Genomic DNA, 21,758 nt, shown 5'->3' with positions numbered 1-21,758 from the left:
AATCATAGATAATTTCTCTATTAAATGTTTAAATGTTCCTTTTTTTTAATCTTCTGAATTTCTTGGATTTTGAGGAAATTGTGCTGTCCCTTTAATGTGCATTTTAAATTTAACATGTACATTGATCTTTAAGTCTGTGATAGATTATCATTTATATTGAAGCATTAGTGGGAAATAATTTCTGTTATTTAATTTGCCACAGCTTTTTACACTTAGCACAAGCTTTAGTTTTAATTAAATGTGACAATATAATGTAATTGTCTTTTGTTTTTAAAATTGAGGAGGGAATAGCTATATCATTTCTGAATATTATGCAGAAGTTACCAGTTTCTCCAGTATCTGTTTTCTCAACGTGGTATGCTGTATCCCTCTTTTAGTGTTCTGTGGTCCATTTGCCAGTAGGTGGGCAAATGATATGAAGCCACAAACCTGTGATGCTCTTGTATACTATATAGAATTTGGCAAATAAAACTGTTTTTTGCAGTATCTTTGGTAGATGTCTTATTTGGAAGTAAGTCTGTTATTCCTTGTTGCATTGCTTTCCAGAAGAAAAAGAATTTGATTGCATGCACATAAAATAAAGCTCTTCCCTAGTTACAACTATCTGTGTGTCTCTCTTCTATTTCCTCTGCCTGTAGTCTGAATTTCTGTCATGACATGCTTTTATGATTCCTCTTTTCATCTCACCTCTCTATTAAGTTGTCCGTAACTTCTTTCTTAGGCAACTTCTATCAAGTTTCTGGATAGTCATTGCTTCAACTTTTCTTGTGAAAAATGGTCACTCAACGTCATTCATTTTCTTCTCTCTGATACTCTCACACATCATTCATGCACAGCAATGATACCCCGTCTGTCAAACATAAAAGTGGGGATGTCATGATAATGTGCTGAATCTTTGCCTGATTTCATCTTAGTACTGTTTAAATTCTAGATGTTTTAGTATGACCGAAGATGGCAAACGTGGAAATGTGTTTCAGCTTAAGTCTGGAGAATAATGTTGATGTTTCCTGGTAATTAGTTTTAGAGAACATAGTGTTGTTGGGGTTGGTTGGTTTGTTTTTTGAGGAAAGAGTTCATTTATTTCAGAATAGTGTGTCCAACTGAAGTTTTTTTTCTACACCCGTTAAGTAGTAGTTACCTTGAAATAGTTCTGTTGATTGGTTTTCTTATGTAAATCAGCTAGATTGATACAGAATTAGGAGGTTAAAATACGAAGGGAGAAATTAAATACTAGTAAGAAACATTGCAGAATGTCTTCGGATTACGTTTTATTTGTAATATTAAGGATACTGTATGGAATTGAAACTGAATATTTAGTAAAAAAGTGTGCAACATAGGAAAATCATAAATTGACCTAATGTCCTATTGTTGGTAAATATTGTTGAAGCAATTCTAGTGGATAGGGGGCAGTAATCTCTTAAACTCTGATAAAAAGAACAGAGTCTTCTGATTGCTTCATCTGCTTGTACCTGTAGTTTGTAGTCTGTTGTTTGTTTTCTAGAATTGGTCCAAGCAGCTCTTGGACATCTGCATTTGTAGAAGGATCTCGCCAACTTTAAGCTGGATAAAGGTTAATATTAAATCAAAATACAATAACAGTAGGGAATTTAGACATACAAAATTTTAATTTCTTTTATCTTTTACAGTAACCTAGTCACAAATTCTCTATGTAAGAGTACACAAAGATGTCATAATATTTGCTATGAGAAGTCAAACTTTAAATTGCCTTTAAATGAAATTATCTACCATAGCAGTGAAATAAACATTTATTTTTGACAAAACAAAGTTTTCCTTTTTAAGGAAGAAGGAAAACCTCATCTCCTGTGTTTTTTACATTCTGCCCCTGTTGCTGTAGTTTACATCACTGAGTAAAGATTCAAAACCAGTTCCCCCATTCAGTTAAAATTGAGGTACAATAGGAGATCATCTTCAGTGGGAAGTATTTTGGAACAAGTACTGTAAATCATTAGCTGCAGTTGCTTAGTTAAACTTGCAGTTGTCAAGTCCAATAGATAAAAGTCTTCAAAATATTTTTTTTTCCTTGAATGGTTTTCTGACAGCTGAATGTAAAAGCATGTCCAAAATTAGAATTGGTGCCACGTATCTGTTTAGGAAAGGAGAGGGCTGGATGAAAGTTTGCTAAAATACAAATGTAGCTGCTATCATTTGCTGTGTAAGAAAGAGGGAGAAAGGACATGGACAAAAGAAAAGTTTAAAGAAAGCATGTAGAAGGAGTTTTCCTGTCAGAACTTTTTTGTTTCATTAACTTGGATTTGAGAAGGTAGAGTTGGAGGAGGGGACAGAAAAATAGTATTTACATACCAGTTATGGTCACAAATGGCACCATTGTGCCTTCACAGTTTGCAGGCTGAGAATTTAATGTTTTCATATTCAAGTATAGCAAAGAGAAACAAAAAGGGTAACTGCTAAATAAATTTGTAAGATGACTTAGCAAAAAAGGCCAGTTTCTCCAAATCAGATATCCTTGAACTTCCTGATTATGCTTTTCTTTGGGCAGAAGGAACATAGTGGATTTTGTAGATACAGAAAAAGACTAGGGATGAAAGTACTACTCTGGTCAAACCCCCCCCCCCCCCAAAAAAAAAAAAACAGAAAAAAGACAGGTTGTCTTTGCAACAGAATTGTTTTGGGCTGTTTACAATGGCATCCTATCCAAAACAAAATTTTTTTTTCACTTCACAATCTCCTTATTACAGAAAAGTTTTCTTCATAAGAAATTTGCATGGGACTAATTAACCTGGAGAGATTTCTCATGTATCTAGCCTTTAGATTTTTCATATTGCAAGTTTGTCTGTGATACCTATCTTGCTCGGATCCTTGAAGCTGACATCTTAAAGTTACCTTTTCTTTTTAGACCTACTAAAACTTCCTGTTTTATCAAACCATTGCTTCTTAAAGGAGAGTTTGTAGCAGAGAAGTTTTGTAGTTGCTTTTTTCCTTCCCTGTTTTTCCTTATGCTGAAAGAAAGTAGGAAAAACTCTGAGATGGAAACTATTCTTTTGGTTTTGAGCAGGGAAACAGGCTACTGTGAGACAAGCTCAGAATTAGTGTTGCGACTGTGCTGAGCTGCTATTTTGCATGCCTTTTATCTTTTTTTTTTTCTGCAAAGTTACGTAGTCATCAGTAGAATAGGAAGAGAACTGGTGCATGCTTTTATGTATTTTTCTTAGTGCAAGATAGTTTTACTCATATTTGATAGTTCTAAATTACTATGTATTTAACTCAAGAGCAAGTATAATAGTTAATTACTACGGAGTAGCTGGTCCATATGCTTCTACTGTCAGTTATCCTATGTAAAATTATTCTATGTCCCAATTTACCTATATAGTTAAAGAGGGGGAAAAAATCCCCCCCCCCCCCCCCATTAGCACAAATTGGGTAGCCTGGCTTACAACACACAATGAGGTATCTTGGCATAACCAAGGAGCTATATGTTGCCTTTGCTTCTGGGCTGTGTAGTGGTTAACTGTTCAGCCTATTAAGCCATTGTGTATAGTCAACCTATTGATACAATAGAAGATTTCAGAACCTGATCAGGGATACAGATGACTTTCTGTTGAGCAGTTTATGCTCAGTCCCACTATGTAAACTTATATTGATGCAGGCTTTAAATCTCAGTTTTTAACAGCGGAGCCCTTGACATCCTGGAACATGACATCTTACACGTGACTACCGTGATTTCAAACCTTTTCCCAGATGGGGGTCTCTTAATTAGATCATTTGTTCTGTGACAACGATATTGGTTCCTTCTGCTTAATCTGACTTGGTTGTCTTTTCTTTCTTAAAATAGCACTTTCCTCACTTATCTTTTGAGTTAGAATATCCGAAGATGAGAGATGATTATATTAGAAGTGTTATAAAAACTGAAAACCACGCTGGTCTTTGGAGGCATTGATTTGGAGGAATCTGGATACATTTATTTCATCATACTTGGTTCTTTTCTGAAAAATATCTGCCTTTTGTATGCCTGTTTTCTTGCATATCTCTTACTGAATGGGAGATGCAGAGCTCATTTGATTTATATTGGTCTAGCCTAGAGGAGTTGCCCAGCTGGAATAGTAAAATAATTCAGATGTGTAAGGGTAGGTAACTGAAGACAGCTCTCTTGTTAAAAGTGCTGAAAAGTATCTGAAGTTAAAACACAAGAGGACACAGTCAAATTCCATTAAATATAAATAGCTGCCTTTCTGGATTACTTTCTGTTGTGCGAAATTACTGACTTGATTAAAATAAAAGACAGTATTATAAAATACATGTTGTACCTGGATAATGATGTTCCTTCATCATCTGGTAAAAGGCAGTATTTGATACTGGGAAGGTATCATTCTGTTGCTTTTAATTGTAAGTGAACAGCTTGATCATCATTAGAATATAATAGAGCCTAATTTATGGTAATACTGCTTTTAACTTGAGGCTTTAGGAAGCCCTAACTTTAAGCAGTAAGTTGTGCGTGTATAGCTTGGAATGGGTGGCTACGTTACTAAGCTAAACCATCAGCTTAGCCTGTGTGGGGTTTTTTATAGCAAACTTGTTCTGTGTACTCCTCATAGTACTTAATGCTCATACCGGTTCGTACTTTGATAGATATGCCTGCTTTGTACGTTTCAGTATGATACAAAATTTGTCTGTCCTTTTTGTTTGTAGACCAGAAGTTTTATGTACCCCATCCCTCAGCAAGGCTTATTAATGTCAGGTTAGGCTTTATACCAGCCAAGGTCACAGTACCATACCATGGGAGTTCTGCTGTGAACAGAACAGATTTTCATCTCCCTGTCAAAGGCTGGGTGGATATACTTCGTACTTAATAGGTTCAATGGGAACCTTGTCCTTAAGAGAATATTTCAGATTTCTGGTGTGTCCATTTCTGGAAGGCTTCTATACTTGCTGACTGTCTTCCTAGGAGAATCCATTAATGAAAGATTGCAGTAGAAAGGGAGGAGGAGAATATCGAGGTTAGTTCTAGGAATTAAAGGTGTGGCTGTTTTTCTCTTTATGAAGATCAGATATATGCATGGACAGGAGAAAGGAATGATTATTCCATGAGGGTGCTCATTTAAAATGACTGCTGCTCTGTTCTAGAGGTTTTCTAGTTATCTATGGAGGAGAATTATCAAAGATGCATTTTCATTCATGGTTTTCCTGTTCTGTTTGATTACGATACAAATCTGCTAGATTTCAAATTAAAGTTAAGCTAACCATCCTTCTCAGCTCCCCTTGCCTGAAATCTTTGATTGCACACTGATTCATTGGTAATCACTCAATGATATAGTAAATGAATAAATAAAAGAGCAAAATAACTTATGTTGCAAAACTCGATAATAAGTGGGTAAATGCTGTTGCTGAACCAAAGGTGTTTAATTCTTTTCCTGTGTTTATTTTTAACTGTATCACTACACTCATCCTTGCCCCTTTCCTTTAAATAGGAGTTTTACTATAGCTTAGTTATATGGGATTAAATGAATTTTCTTTGAATCTTTATTTAATGCAGCTTAACTGGAAGAAACAGAGTATCTCAGCTTTTCCTGCTGAAGTCTGTTGTTGTTGTTATAAAATCTGGTTTATATCCTCTCAATTTTTTTGCTTAGATACACAAAATTATTATGTACACTATATGTATTATATTTGATTTCTTTTTACAGCTGTTTAAGAATGATACCGTAAAAGGAATCCATTTTACTTTTGGAGCACAAGTCTGTTACAGTTTGGGTGGTTTTAATGAAAATGGCAAAGGAGGATCTGAAATTGTGCTTAGCTAATAGAGTGAACTGAATAAAACAATTGAAACCGTTTAATTTAAAACATCAAATATTACTTTAATTATATAATGTACAAAAGTTATAAAGGCTACACAGAGCATTGAATATAAGCAGAAATTTGGTTTGCGGTTTAACTGAACTACAGAATTACGAACAAAGTATCAAAAATCTGTAAATGTATTGAGGAGAGAAAGGAGGTTGTGAGGGAAGTTTAAAAAAAAAATTAAGTGTAATCATTCTGTTTTTCTTTTTCTCTCATAGAATGCTTTAAGATTTGCATTTCATCAGAAGCACTAATGGATGTTGGCATGCCTTGGATAAGGTGGTAACTACTGGATATAATCTGTTTCTGTTCACTGCAGAGGGCCAAAACTGACTCCCTTTGGAGTTGAGAGAGAAAGCAGTACAGACGTATCAAGATGACTGATCCTATGATGGATTTTTTTGATGATGCCAATCTTTTTAGTGAGACCTTAGAAGGTTTGTCAGATGATGCCTTTGTTCAACCTGGACCTGTTTCACTTGTTGATGAATTGAATTTGGGTGCAGAATTTGAACCTTTGCACATAGACTCATTGAACCATGTGCAAGATGCTCAAAACCAACAAAAGATGAGTGAGTTTGAGCAGCTGAACCAGTATGATTCACTGAAACTTCACCAAGTCAGTCAGTCTTTTAATAGCTCAGCTGACAATGTCTTATCACCACACTCTCAATTTAGTTGTTCACCGATTCATCCGCAGAACCAGTCTAATGGGTTGTTTCCAGATGTGGCTGATGGTAGTCCTATGTGGGGTCATCAAACTGCCACAACCGTTTCAAATCAAAATGGGTCCCCCTTTCATCAAGGACATTCTCAGTCTATGCAGCAAAACAAAAGCTTTGTAGCACACCATGACTTTGCCTTATTTCAGGCTAATGAACCGCAGCATCAGTGTGCCTCACTACGGTCGCAACAAAGCAGAAACAACATTAACGCAGGGCAAGATGCTCTGAGTCAGCCAAAAGACTTCATGGACATTAATGTATCTACTCACAGAGTCAGTGTTAACCACCCACCTCCAGTTTCTAATCCATCAACTTCACAGCAGCCTCTGTCCGTTCAACAGTTTTCTCAAACTGCAAGTGCTTCAATACATTTTTGTGGGAATCAAGAGGGAAATTTTGATGGACAGTCCTCAACTATTACTCCATGTTCTGTCAATAATACCCAACAATTTTCTTCTCCTTATTCTTACTCTAATAACCACATTTCTCCTACCAGCCTTCTTCAGTCTACGACAGCTCTTTCTTCTAGCCAGCAGACACACTCTATCTCTGACTTCACTGGAAGTGATGCCTTTACATCTCAAACAGGGACCAAGCAAGAAACAACTGAGCACATGTTGAATCCTAATACACCTTTGAATTCAAATAGTTTTCAAATGTTGCATTCTGCACATCCTCAGGGCAACTTTAGTAGTTCAAAACTCTCTCCTGTGAATATTAGTTTTCCAGCTTCTGCTGGTTCTGCGTCTCAGATAAGCCATTTCACTGACCCAATTGAAAGCAATGGTTTTACATCTTTGGATGAGAACTTACTTCATCAAGTTGAGACCCAAAGTGAACCATTTACAGGACTTGACCCAGATGACCTCCTTCAGGAAGACCTTCTACCACAGTTTGATGATTCTGCATTTGTTCAGGATGGCACAAGCCATGTTTTAGAGCATGATCTAGAACACCATATAACCCCACCACAAGTAACACAGTCATCTGAAATTGCTCGAACACACTCTCAAAGTCAGATCCATCCCTGGCATTCCTCAGTTTCCAATCAGCATCTGCAAGACAGAAGTCGTATAACCTTACAAGGACAGGTATGTAGTGGTTTGTTTTATTTTGGAGTTGTCTGATTTGGCTGTTCTGGTGAAATGAATAACAGCGGCCGGTACTTTTGCCAAACTGCGGTAACTGAAGTCTCAGAGCTTTTGCTGGTACTTGGCACGAAGTCTAAGTAACTGCTGGTTCAGGAGAAAACTGATGAAAATCTTGCTTTCTCTTCCCTATTCATTTTTATCTTTGTAGAAAACAAGATATATATGACCTGAAATATTTATTTAGACAAAAGGGTGCCTGCCCTTCCAGTACTTGTATTTTCTAAGTGCAACAGAGAAAACTGGTTGTTTTATGCTTTAGGTGCAAATATAATGGCTAATTGTCTTTTGAAGTACTGATAAGAGAATTTTTGAGAGTTTTAATAAGACTTATTTGTATATTTTAAAAAGGTATAGTACAACTTACTTGTGTGGCTGATTTCCTGTCAGAGTAGTACTGGTTCTGTTGTTACATTGGTCCTTTGCCAGGTAACATGGTGCTCATGCTCATCGACTAAAAATACAGGAGTTTTTTGTTTGTTTTTAATGTGGTATTAATAATACAAAATGCACAAAAAGCTATGCCTAACTTTCTTCTTTCTATGTTTGACTTCGTTACTTCTGGCTAAAACAAAAAAATTCCACAGTTCAGGCATAACATGACCTCATCTATTGCAAGTATTAAAAGTCTTCACATAGAAGACAGGATAGCATAAAAATTACCTTGCACATTTTCAGTGGTATACAAGAGAAATAAACCAAAACTTTGCAGACAAAACATTTCCCAGTTTGAAAATTCTGGTGAATTTTCAAATAACTTTGTTAATTGTTTGAGATCTTAAGTCCCTGCCATGAGGTATTTTTTTATTTGGTTTTTGTTTTTTTGGCAGACCTTTATCTGCATCTGTGTTGCATACTAGTATTTTATAGTGACATGTATGAGTGGCAGTAAATTGCGATATTGACTGGTGATTGCTTTGATCTCGTATGAAAGTAGTTAAACTTTCCAAAAACAAAACAAAAAAGGAAAGGGTAAGGAAAGCTCCTTTTTCACAACATTGTAACCAGCAAACTCATTTGCTTTTATTACAGCTATTGGAAACTTCAGCATATGTGAGATTCTGAGGGATTTTTTCAGCTTAAGAGTCCTAAATCTTTTCCTAAAATTTCCTAAAAAGAAAATACATCTTGAATATAGAAGGAGAGACTTAAAAACCAAAGGCACAAATAATTCTTTTTTCAGCCTCTAGAATTCATGAATCTTTCAATCCAATGCTATAGTTTTGGAGAGTAGATTAGTAGCTTTCCTTGTCAACATTTTAAGCGTGGCACCAGTGACTGCATGACTTATAAATTAATACCTAATAGTATCATGTTTTGGCACTGCCTGGTAGCTTCAAGCCCAGATCTGATTTAACAGGAGTGACTGAAACTCCTTCTTCAATTAGAGGGTTTGGCAAAAGGAGCCATAACCACTCTGTGCTTAAATGCATGTATTCATCTGCCATGGCAGGTTATACAGGTCTTCCAGAATTGTGAGGGTATTTGTTTAATGCATATACATGTGAATAGTAAAAATAGGAATTTTTATTTTAAATTCCTGTTTTAAATTCCAGTGGGAATTCTGCTTTTTTGGGGGAAAGGATAGGGAATTTAAATGTTTTCTAATTTTCAATATATGTATTTTGAAATAGAGGCAACTAACATTAAATATACATACATATGGCTATATAAAATACGTAAGTTAATAACTATATACTTGAGGATATAGAACTGTGTCCTATCAAAAAAAAATTGTTGGGGAGGGGAAGAACTCAATACAGACTCCTGCTTTTACATAGCTTGCAAGACACATGCATTGCCTGTGAAGAAGGCAATATAATACCTGTTTTCCCTCTATTCTCAGAATAATAACCCTTCTAATTTTATGTTATCGGTGGAAAGATAAGGGTCTAATACTTAATTTTTTATTTTTAGTTCAGTAGGTTGCTTTTCCATTTCGGCTTCTGCGTATGTTTGTGGCAGCATGGAATTTTCGATTCCTACTAGTGAAACCTTTTTTGTTTTGGCAAATCCATGGTGTGTTATTAATAGAATATGCACGTGGTTGTGAATTCAAGATTAGCTTGATTATTAGCTGAAATAATGCAGTAGATGTGTTCTGTTGGTGTTCGTATACATTACTTTTTTAGGTCATGGAGGGGGGAGAAGAGGGGACAGCCCAAGTGGCTAGTCCGGTCGGTTCTCTCTAGCAGAGAGCCCTCCATCACCTGAAGACGCACAGGATCGTAGCCAGTGGTGAAATATGATCCTATTTATTACTGTGCGTCCAGTGCTGCAACAGGCGCAGAGCCGGAGTTGGCGTCCGGGAAGCGGCGCAGTAGAAAGCAGAGTCGCTGCCAGCAGCTTTGAGGCTGGTGGTCTCCCGAGCCCCCTTGGGGCGAAGGGTGAAGAGGAAGCGGAGTCCGGGAAAGGGGGTGGCGAGCAACTCGTGCGTTAGTGAGGGCAGTGGGTGAGGAGCATGTGCAATACCAGCCAGCCCGAAAAGTAGGTCTAATAAAAATTCTTTCTGGTGCTGTGACTTATATGACTTGTTGTATACTTTGTTTTAAGACTACTTCAGTCTTTCACCGACACCCTCTTTAGTGCCTTAGTTTCTACCTAGGTGTAGAGTAGAAGTTCTGAGGCCTGCAGAAAGTGTTTAAAGTTGGGAGGCTGCTGTTTTGTTTCATTACTGTGGTGTGAGAACGAAGCAACTTCTCAGTGTTTTAGCTTGGTTTTACTTTTTTCCCCTGGAACTTTGAAATGATACTAACAGAAAACATAGTTATAAAACTGCATGATTTGTTTTTTTTAATAATATTCAGGGTGTGCAATAAAGTGTGTAAACTGGATTCTGACCTTGGTTCATCTAGTAGGGCAGGTGTTTTGTGCTTCTTTCAGAAAGTACCTGGTTGTGCAGCGGCAGCTGTCAAACAACTGCAGAAAGTGAATTGATGGGGGAATGACAGAGGCGAACGTTTTAGAAACCTCTTTAAATCAGTGTGTGTAATATGGATTAGCAATAAAAAAGTATGGCAGTTATTGAAGTTATGAGTGTTTCAGATCTGTCTTTTGTCCAATTGCAACTCCAAGAAGGATTTTAGTTCAACTTCTCGTTTTTATTTATTGTTTGATCATTTTGTAGCATTTAAAGTTCAAGATCAATTTTTGTTTGAGCTTTTTACAAATGGACATAGTTTAACCCGGCGGGGGGAGAGATGGGTCATACTGAGGCTGATTATTTTTAGGATAGGAGTTAGGTAGGAAGGGAATTTTATTTTATAACTTTCATGTGTGTTAGTTCATATGTCTATTGTTTAATGAGAGAAAGTCTCATTGTACTGATTTTTTTATATGTTGAAGAAACAGTTATTAGTGGATTTGATTATTTTCCTCAGTTTTAGTTTGATAATTGCAGTTTTTCCAGACAAGATTTTTTTTAACTTTATGAAATAGTTAATTAACTGTACCTATTGCAAAAGGACTCAACAATAGAGAACCAAAGTTCTTTAACTTCAGTTAACCGAAGTTATTTAAAATTAAGAAAGATAATAAAATACCTTGTGTTTCATCATTTGAAATGAAGCATACTCATGACAGTTTTATTTGTACAGCTATTCTTTCAATACAAATTGGTTTAAAAATTAATATGGTCACTTCAGTGTAATACTGCACAATTTAAAACATCAAGAATGTCTTATGCTGCTATTATACTTTCCATGCCTGCTGTAATTAGATTATAATTATAAATATATTGCACCTCTTAATTCTGCATCATGCATTTTTCATCAAAGTTATTTTGATAATGAGAGCGCAAAGTGGAGAAACACACTAGAGGTTGATGTAGCTTTCCTCTGAACTAATGCAACTCCTCTGATCTTTTTAACTCCACTTAACTTGTTTTTGTTAAAGCCAAATAATGTATTTTATAACTAAGAAAAAGACAACAAAAACACAGGCTTGAGTGTTCAGTTCTGTATGTGTAGAAGAGAAATAAAGTTGGAAAGTTATTCTGAAGTGTAAACTATGCTGAGAGAAACTTATGACCACCTCACTGTATATATTATAATAAGCATTTTAATCTGTTCTGGCTACATATATGAAAGCAGGATAACTGAGATTAAACTGGAAGATGGAGTTCCATTGTTCTTCTGAAGTGTTACAGGACAGGGTGGTAGTCTTGCCTCTTAGGTCAGGAGGATCTTTTTTTCCTCTTTTGTGGCTAAAAGTTTGGTCCCTAATTTCATAGTTCAATGTTCCAGTACCTTACATCTGGCTTTTTGTTTTTTTGGTTTTTTTTAATTGACTTGAAACCTAAAAGTGCTTTTAGGTGTGCAAGCACAAGCTTTCATGCCACTTTTAACAGAGCAACAGATGATACTGCATTTCTGGATAGAATTTTTCATGCTCCTTTTGAAAAATTAGCAAAGAAAGTCTGAAAATTGTATGTGATTCCTTGGCAGGATTATGCTCTGGGACATTTGTGTATATCAGAATGGTATAACTTCATATATAAGGTTATTATCAGAGATGGAAGTAGGCTTCCCCTGATCGAAGTTCCAGAAACAGGATTCTGCTGCTGAGGTGCATGCCCTGATTAGGCCACAGGCCTTTAACCTCTCACTCTGTTAGCAGGTGCCTCCCTTTTATGTCATGGTAGACGTGGTATCTAATGGTAGACAAGTATTCCTTGGATTATTCCACTCATGAATCTCTTCCTTGGCAACTGGTTGCTCTTCTACTTCTATGAAATCCAGTGCTGTAAAGTTTTTATGAGAGAAATACACAGTGAGCAGTCATGTGCTTTCTCAAGTAAGTGTGGTAAGCCAGTCAGTTGATAGTTACAGAAAGCGTATAAAAATCAAGGATATATAGTATATGTCAGAGTGTATTTCTTGCATCCTGTACAGTTGAAGTGAGCCAATAATGAGAAGTATTTTTCAATTACAAACTGATCAGACTATATATAAAACTTTTGTGAAGGAGACTGGCTTTTTCGCGTAATAGGTGTGGATAATAGTCTATACTGTGGCTCCGAAGTATTCTCACAATACGAATATTAGACTACGATGGTTTTATTTACATTGCATATGTAGTAGTAGATGACAATTTTCAGTGGTGCTGAGCATAATAAATTACATGTCTCAAAATTTATTCCACTTTACATAATCTGAAAATCAAAATCTACACATCTGATCTAGTCACAGCAAAACTATTTGAATATGGGGGGCATTCAAAATCGTATTTAAGCTCCTGTAGTTTAAAAAAGAAAAAAACAACAAAGAACCCTCAAACCTCCATTTCTTCAGAAAATGCTGAATGCTGAAGCTGCATAGATAACCACTGTATTTCTGTTGTTCTTGTTCCCTTAATTATTTTCAATTTTGTGGGTGATGTTGTGTTAGCAATGTAAATCTTTGTCTGAGCTTTCCTTATAAATGTGATTATTTCTAGGAGTTGTCTGCTCTGGATTTAGTTCTCTGTGCTTAAAGGACCATTTTCACCTACCTTTTAACTGTACTGGGTTAATAATTTTCTATCTGCCACAGTGAGGCAGCAGAATTCAGTTGTCATCTCCCAGCACCTACTAAGTTTTCTTCTAGCACAGGACTTGCACAATTCTAGGCAGGGATAAACATGCAGAATGTAGGGTTTGGGTTTTGCTTTTTCTTTTTTCCTCTCCCCTCTCTCTCTTTTAACCTCAGTAATGAGCAGTCCCTGCACTGTTTTAAAAGGTAAGTATTCCCCTGTTTTTTTGTAGTTTTACCATATTTCCTGCTTTTTCACTTTCTTTGTATTATTGTGAAAAACATCCACGGAAATAGGAAGACGTGAAAGTGGCCAAGTGTGTCAAGTGCGCGGAGGTAAGGAGAGGAGCACGGCATGGTCTCCGAGCGGAGCAGGGCAGCTCCCCGAGTGAGCAATAGCTTTTAAACTACAGCTGTGCGTAATATGTTTTCATTACTAAACTATGTGGGTTGTTTTGTTTTGCTTTTCTTTGTTAGTGATGTATTCATGAAAATAGCAGTATTTTGGTAGTTTAATAGTTGAATGTGTATGAAGCACTTTATTTTTTATATATTTTGATTTTGTATTTATTTTTAGCCATCACTAATGCTTTTCTTAAGTATCTCTGAACCTTCCTCAGTTGTCAAATAATTAGGTTGTCCAATTCTGACTTGAGAAAAGAAATACTTGCTGTATTTCCATAATGATTGTTATAATTTAAGAATATCATTTTTCATGAGATAATTGCACACTCATTAAATGACTGCAATAATTGTCTTTAAAATGTGCCAAAACAGAAACATTTTTGTAAAAAGTAGTTAACAGATGGCAGGCAAAGGAAGGAAGCTTCCAGCTAGATCAATTTACAGGAGTAATCTTACAAGTATCATTAAAGCAAGATTAGTTGATGAGAATAAGTAAAACAGAAGATAGTTTTTAAAAATCGATATTGCGGAAAAGGTACAATTGAGTATCTAAATATTTATTATCTGTGAACAGATGTCTGGTTAACACTGAAGAACTGTAAAGCAATTCAGTAATGCGAGAGTGCCAAAATAAAGATGTAGCCATGTAGCAATTACGCCTTGAATTGTCTTCTAGAGATAGCAACCCATACTATAGATTGTTAAAGCTGTATTTCAATATATGCTTAAATTAGAATTCGTTTAAGGAAAAAGAGAATTAGTTTAGAGAAAAAAAGCTGTATTGTTCCATCTTCTATTGTGCTAACACAACAGTTGGTGCTCTGAACTGAACTCTGGGGACCTTGCTTAGTTTGCTTCTTGGTTGTACAAAACTGTGCACTGTGGAAACAGTGGTAGGGAGAGAGGAAGGAGCAATGAGGAGGGAAGCAAAGAGGACACAAGTGGGCTCAGTGGGATTCTCCCTTGGTGTCAGTGCCCACTAATCTGTTCTGCCTAACGCTGTTATCCAAAGTCTGAATTTCTGAGTAGCTTCACACATACCATTGCTTCCAGAATTTCCAGAGCAGCATTTCATCTTTAGACACTTTGTAGGAAATCAACATTTTATGAAATTTTACTGAAACATCATTACTGAAAGAGAACTAGAGCTCTTCGCGATGTTAACCAGCTGTAGGTTTTTGAAGGCAGTCTAAGTACATCTGGAATTAATATTGCTTCTGTCCACATGTAATATCAGTGTTGTGTGTGCTCAGGTTTTATGATTTATTTTAGCTGTTATGCTAATTCTACATAGGTATGTATAGAAATAATTTCTACCACAAACAGGCTTCTACAACTGGAGAGGTATAGTTTTCTCTGCTTCATCGACTAATAAGATACAAAATTTGCACAACCTTGTAGTTGCGTGGATTTCCAAGAACAGTGTCTGTCTTCAGGTGGTTAGAGTGGATTCAGTTTGGTAACTCTTTGGGCTAATAAACATAAGTGAAGGGATTTCTTAGAATGATGTGATTGAGAATTCTTATGTTGATTTGAATAAGTGTGATAAATGAATCTAGCAATGTAGCTTTAGGCTAGAAAGGATTGACAAGTCTTGTTTTTGAAAGTTGCATGATTTGTGGTAGAGATTGATTTTTTTTTTTCTCATAAATGTAGCAGTCTTTCTTTCGTACAGGCTATTTCACTTGTGTTTGCACGTACTTTGCACTTTGGAGGTTTTTGGCTCCCTTGGTGTCTTACCAAGGAAGTGTTAGTGAAGACTAGCACTTTAATTCATATCTTGGTATCTGACCCCCCCCCCCCCATACAGCCTCTTCAGAAGTTAGTCTGTCGTTCAAAGTAATTTCCATGTTTTCAGCATATTGTGTATGTGTACATAATGCTATTCAGTAGCATCTGTAGCTATTGAAACAAGAACTAGTTTTATTGATTCATAGAAAGGCTTCTTTCAGGAGATGTTCATAACTTGGCAATTTAGTTTCAGATTATAAGTTGTAAAGAAAATGGAAGTTCGTCTTACTTATAGATTTCAGTATTTTGGTTCCGAGCATTTTGCTTGTTTCTCTTGCTCTAGTTTGAAACAGTTCTGAAACAAAGTTTCTAAAATTTTGTTTTCAAAAGAGAATTCTGATTGACCTTTCTTTTTTTACTGTTAAGAGTAATCCTACAAGCAATTGCTTCACTGTGCCACTTTTTTTACTGAATACCACTGAATAGTATTTTAAGCAGCCTTACTAGAGAAACATAGCTGTCATGCTTTTCATGACTTGCAGCATACTGTGGCTCACAGTATCCATTTTTATACTTTAAAAGGTTAAATATTTCTACAATATGTAGTAAATTTAGTTTTTCTTTCTTCATTGAATCTTGGTAGCAGCTGCTAGTGAGGCTCAGACATTGCTCAGCTTTCTGCGGAAATTTTGTTGAAACATTGAAGTAGCAGGAATTTGGGTTCTTGCAAATCTGAAAAGCAGCAAACATTACAGATGCTGAGCACAGGCTGTGAAAGAGGAGGCAGGTAAATTAATTAAAACATTAGAGTGACAGTGGAAGATAGGGTGAAGGTAAAGGCAAAGGATTGGGTCATTGTTCAGGGGAGATTTGGCATACCCAAGCCTCTTAAGAAAATAGAGTTACACTGCTGATTAAATTCAAAGTACTGTGGTGAATTTACGCCCTCATTTTTGGAACAAATGCAATCGTGCTTTCAAAACAGCAAGTGTCATCTTTAGAGTTAGCTATGTGGACTCGCAAAAGAGACCTAGTACAGCAGGCATGGGCAAGGCATTAAACGGATGTTTTAGAGGACTGTGTGAACAATCTCAAGGATGCCCTCCAAAATTTAATTTATTATCATTGTTTTGGAGTTGTGAGGTGCTACAATGCTGGGTGCTTTAATACTCAAGACTTAGCTGCGAAATCGAAGCATGATTTTAAGATCTGTTCTGACAGGATTTATTACGAGTGAAAAATAGAGGGAAGTGCCAGCTTTTTGCTGGCCTGTATTTGTTATGTGATTGTTCCGAAAGTTTTAGAGTTCCAGGGCGCTGCTTTTAAGTCATGTTCTTTTGGTTCTAGCACAACATTTCTAATGCAGAATTTCTGATAATGAATTCTGTATATTCACACTAGAGGAATAATGATCCTTTTCAAATTATCATTTAGCTGTTGCTTGAGCAAGGGGTTGTTGTTACGCTGCAGCACCCTATTGGTACCGAATAGGGCAAGCAGTGCTTTACCTCTTCCAGGCCTGTCCAGAGTTCTCATGATAATGAGTAGGTAACGTTCAAGATGTATCTGAATATTATCTCTCTCCCACCTTCCCCCCCCCCCATATTGTACATGGATTTTGATGTGTTTTTAAAGTCCTGTCAATGACAGCCGTCTTAAATAAAATCTGTCCGTGAATCTAAGCTGAGGTGATCTAAATGAGGTGTCAGTGCTTTGCATGACTAAAACAGTATCATAAGACATAAATATGTGTTCCTGCATGGATGGAGAAAGGTATCTTTGCATCATCTGGTTGTTGGTAGGATCCGATAAAGTGTTACATGTACAAGCTTAAAAAAAAGTTTCCTGAAGTTACTTTTACAGTTACAAAGTCTTGACAAGAAATGTTTTGCTGTCTGTCTAGTAAGAACAGCTTTCAAAAAGATTAGGCAAATGTATCTTAATGTTTCTGTGTTGTAACTTCTCTTATTTGTATTATTCTGTGGAGGGGGGGGGTAACCTAATGTACACTTCCTTCCTGTTGGTAGAAATAAAGAAACCATTCACGCATTTACCCCCAGTCATTTGGTGTTAGGAAACCTGATCAGCTGCAGATCCTCTGCAAGAGACACGTTTTCTCATACCAGTCTGTTGTGGCTTGGGTCAAATGTGAACAGAGTTTGACCAACTTCAGGAGTTTTTTGGGAGTGGTGACTGAACCCTGCTTGCTTTGGCCAGAGGGTTGAAGGTGCCCGTGCTTCTGGCTCTGTGCCTGCGGCCTTCCTTGGCAGCACCCTGCCCTCTTCTTGCCAGTCTGTCATCCTGCTGCCTGCTGACAGCAGCTTCTCTCGGCTTCAATGCCATTAATGATGATACACGTTTCTCTTGTCTTGAGCTTTATACTGGGTCTAGTCCTCTTATGTGAAACGTCTGACCCAGCTGAGAGAAAATTATTGCTATACTCGTTTTTTCTGAAGACTTGTCTTAAACCTTTTTTTGTTTGATCACTACCAGTAAGTCCTTACTCCATGCCTCTGCAATGAAGCGCTTGGATGCTGTGCTCTTTCTCTAGAGAGGTTTTTAAGGGGCTTCTGGGGGGGAAAAAAAATCTCCTTCATGGGCTTTTCCTTAGCCTTAAAACAAATTCTCTTGGTCCCCTGGGCCCTCTGGCTGTGATCTTTATTTTAACACCAGTGCCTTTCTGATGAATTCCTTTCCTGTAGGCATCTAGTTTCCCTTCTCTGTTTGGGGGTTAGAGGAGCATGTCTTTCAGGAATATTTAATTGAGAAATCTGGATTCAACAGGAGAAGTCTTGATAGGCTCATGTAAATGCTAAATTAATCCTTTATATTGGAGATTTTAGCACTCTGCTGTAGAAAGCCATTAAAGCATTTCAGTGAAGCTGACACAAAAAATATGCAAGCTTGCTTGAATTGAAGTGGAAGAATTATTTCTCCTTCAATGTAAACAGAAATACTATGTGTAGTCAGCACTGATTTAAATGATAATGTGTGATTCCTTGCCTGTTGAGGTTTTAAAGAAAAAAAAAGTAAGTTTTTCCTCCAGTTTATGTCAATATCTTTTAATACTGCCAAGTGCTGGTTTTTTGTCTTTCTGAAATTACAAACATTGAAGAAGTTTTGGTTACTTTGTTAGGTATTAAGGAATAGTACAAAAAGAAAAAATGTCATATTCAAAGGTTCAGCAAACTTTTCAACTTAACTATTTTTAGTGAATAAAATTATTCTAAATAGTGAGGTCTTGCACACAAGTCCTTCTAAATGTTACTTGTTTAGATGGAAAGATAGTTCATGATCAGTATTTCCTTATTAAAAAGGAATCAAATCAAGTCTTCTGTCTTTCACGTCTGTCTTGTTCTTTCACAGTACTTCATGGTTCTGCTATTCAGAAACAGCGCAAATATATACAGCTTAAAAAAAGGTGCTGGTATTAACATATAACCATTTCTGGATTTTGACCAGGACGACTCTCGGTTGCAGCATGTTGTATCAGGAACCTTCATATTGCGAATGAGCTGATTCACCTAAAACATCTAAGTGAACTTTATCGTTGTACCCAATATATTACAAAATTCATGTAGAATCTGTTAAATTATGCTGTCAAAATGTTTTGTGGAGGAGAATCTACCTCTCCGTTTTTTTCATCTGCAGTTGTTTCCCTGACCTAGCCCAGCTTTCCTTTCTGCAGGTAACTGCAGGAGCGAGGTGCTGAGACAAAAGGTGGGCAGGTTCGCGCGAGTTCTGCCTAGTTCTTGTCTGCTTGCCCTTGGCTTTCAGCACTGCAGCAGGATGAGTGACTCCATTTCAGCTGGAGAAGAGTATGAAGCACAGACCACAGGCAGCTCTGCAGTTTGCAGCCCTTCGCGGCTGTCACGGCCGTCTGGCGTGGGGACTTGCGGTCTGCTGACTCTAGAAGCTGGTTGAGGCCAAAGACTAAATTGAGTGGTTTTGGAGGGGATAGTGTAAGAAAATAGTGACTTCACAGTAAACTTCATGAGGATGAAAGGGTCTGTAATTATAAAAATATTTAGGAGCGTTTTGACGATAAGTGAAACAAAGTTTTTTCAAGAACCGGCTACCATTAAGGTTCTGTCCCGTTCTCTTGCCGAGTGCGAGACTCGTGCCTTGCTGGTGTCTGAGCGTGGCTGCGACGGACACACTGCCGCTCGTTTGGGTGTTTGTGCTAAGGGGAATAAAAAGCTGCTTGTGTTTGTCGCTCTTCTTGGTGTTTTTGGGGAGGGGTTGTCTCCGGGCTCTGCCTCTGCTTGGTGGTGAAAAACATGAGAAGACTGGACTCTTCATGGTAGAAAAGTGGTGGCCATTTAGAGCATGAGTGGGCAGGTAGAGACCTGGGAAAATGGAATGAGGAAAGCTGTTTCCTACTTTAATTTGGAGTTGTTTGCACTTTTGTTTTATCTGTTCTGCTAGCTCTCGCAGCCTAGTCTTTGTTGATTTGCACTGAAATCAACATTTTTAAGGGGGTTTTTCCTCTTGTATAATAAATCATAATTTCTGTCTAAAAATAAACACGATTACTTGATATAAAATTACTCAGTAAGAAAGCAGTAGCTAAAACCTGAGTACTTCTAAAGTAATATGGAAATTTACCACAGACTATAAATCGGAGTAGTGCCTGTGCTATTTAAATTGTTGGGTATGTAGTGAGGAGGTTGGAAAAAAGCTATTTCAGCATATTCAGCATCACGTTCTTCCCTTTGCGTGGAATGTATATAAGTCATTCAAGTGTTCTTTCTTCCTGTTTTTTAAAAAAACTGTTTTAAAAGTCAAATTTTCAGCTTTTTTTTTCAATCTAAAGCTTTGTGCAACTTCTAAAATAAGACCTTTATTCAGAATCTTCTAACTGTATCTACCGTATTGAAAAGAATTTCCTGAATTCTGATATGCCCCACTGAGGTCAAACAGGAATCTACAGTTGCAGGTGTAAAAGCTGAACACTTTCAACAGTTTTTCAGTTTTCCTGAGTGAAAGACTTTGTTGTAGTGTTTTTTGAAAAAAGAAAAAAAAGGTAGCTTAAAAATTTTCTTTTAATATTAACTCAAAAATGTATTTGGTTTAGGACTTTGAACTAGTTTGATACTTTATTTTTAGTAAAAGCATGTCATTCTTTCCCCCCACGCCCTTTTCCAGTTTTTAATGTGAGGCAGTTTTACATGTGCAAGTGGTAGATAGTCTACCTTTTCAAGTGCATAATAGCCGAAATGATCCTTAGTGCATTTGTTTCACGTGTGTATGGTAGTTTGTATCTGTTTTGGTATCAGGTCATTGATGTAGATGCCAGTCTTTGGTTCTCTGAATGTCGATAGCGTTTTGATACTGCCGGCCAGTGTTGCCTCTGTTGTGTGTGCTGGTTGGGTATGTTGCCTCCATAACTCGTGTGCCCAGAAGTGAGGATGTTGAACTCCCAGGCTGCGTCTGCTAACGCAGTTTGTATATTTGTGTACTGAGCTGAAGCTAGTAACGAGTTCCAGTGGTTTAGCGTCAGCTTATTTGAGCTGTTATAAAAATTACCGTACGTTTCAAAAATACAGCGGTGGAAGTTGCTGGTGAAAAGGGAGACTTTAAATGGTCAGTATGTCCTCTGTGCAGCTCTTATTCTATGGACAGTGTACCTCATTTCCAGTATTACTCTTTCACCTTTTTGGGTGTGTGGGGGATGTTATAGTTGAATTTCCGATTCTTAGCACTCTGATTACAGAATGCTACTTGCGTTCTGGTTTTCCAAGCAAATGGAAGTTTGAATTTTATTTGGCCCTTTGTTTTGCTTTTTGATCATTCCTGTGCTTCTGAAAGAAAGTGCTAAGGCTTGCTTCCTTTTGACTCATAAGGCCTTAAAGTAAGTTGTTATTACAGATCTTATTCCTTTCCACACTGGCAATTTCTGGAAGAATCTCTCCTATTAGAGAGTAACTTCTTTGTTTCAGGTTAAAAAAAAAATAATTACTTTTCAGAAGTTTTACTTAGACCATCACATTGAAAGATTTATTCCTGCCCTTAAACCTGAGCATGTGGATTGTCTCACTGACTTCAGACAATTAAAGCATACAAATCGTTTTTTTTCTTCAGTATGGGAGCATGAGAATATTTCAAAAGAAAAAGGGCTTAAAAAGTGAACATTGGTTTCTGAAATTAATGATGAGAAACACATACTATTACAACAGTCTTTTGGGGGAGGATTGTTTGTGCATAGAGATTTGAAGTAGGCTTAGGTAATCAGGATGAAAATACAATATTTGGAATCTAATGTATTATCATAGATCTTAAGGTTCCTGAAACCTTGAAAGAGGGAACTGTGATAAACACTGGGTTTCTGGAAATAAACCATTTAATTTTCTCACACCTTCAAAATTGTACAACAAAAAGGAACTTTTCAATCATAATTTAATGGTGCGGCACTGTAT

General features: G+C 36.9%; 1 protein-coding gene across 8 annotated transcripts in view; it reads left to right on the top strand.

Annotated features, from left to right (window-relative positions):
- The window catches only part of CHD9 (chromodomain helicase DNA binding protein 9), a 105,416-nt gene that overhangs the window by 11,225 nt on the left and 72,433 nt on the right, over window positions 1–21,758 (top strand). For all 8 annotated transcript variants that reach the window (XM_064519540.1, XM_064519537.1, XM_064519541.1 and 5 more), the window contains exon 4: window positions 6,039–7,636. In XM_064519540.1, coding sequence (XP_064375610.1) covers window positions 6,197–7,636 — 1,440 coding nt within the window. In that variant the 5' untranslated portion in view covers window positions 6,039–6,196. The remainder of the gene's footprint in view (window positions 1–6,038; window positions 7,637–21,758) is intronic.

This window comes from Dromaius novaehollandiae, chromosome 13 (assembly GCF_036370855.1).
Source record: "Dromaius novaehollandiae isolate bDroNov1 chromosome 13, bDroNov1.hap1, whole genome shotgun sequence".
Classification (NCBI taxonomy): domain Eukaryota; kingdom Metazoa; phylum Chordata; class Aves; order Casuariiformes; family Dromaiidae; genus Dromaius; species Dromaius novaehollandiae.
Note: the sequence above shows the minus strand (reverse complement) of the source record. Positions and strands in the feature narration are given on the sequence as shown.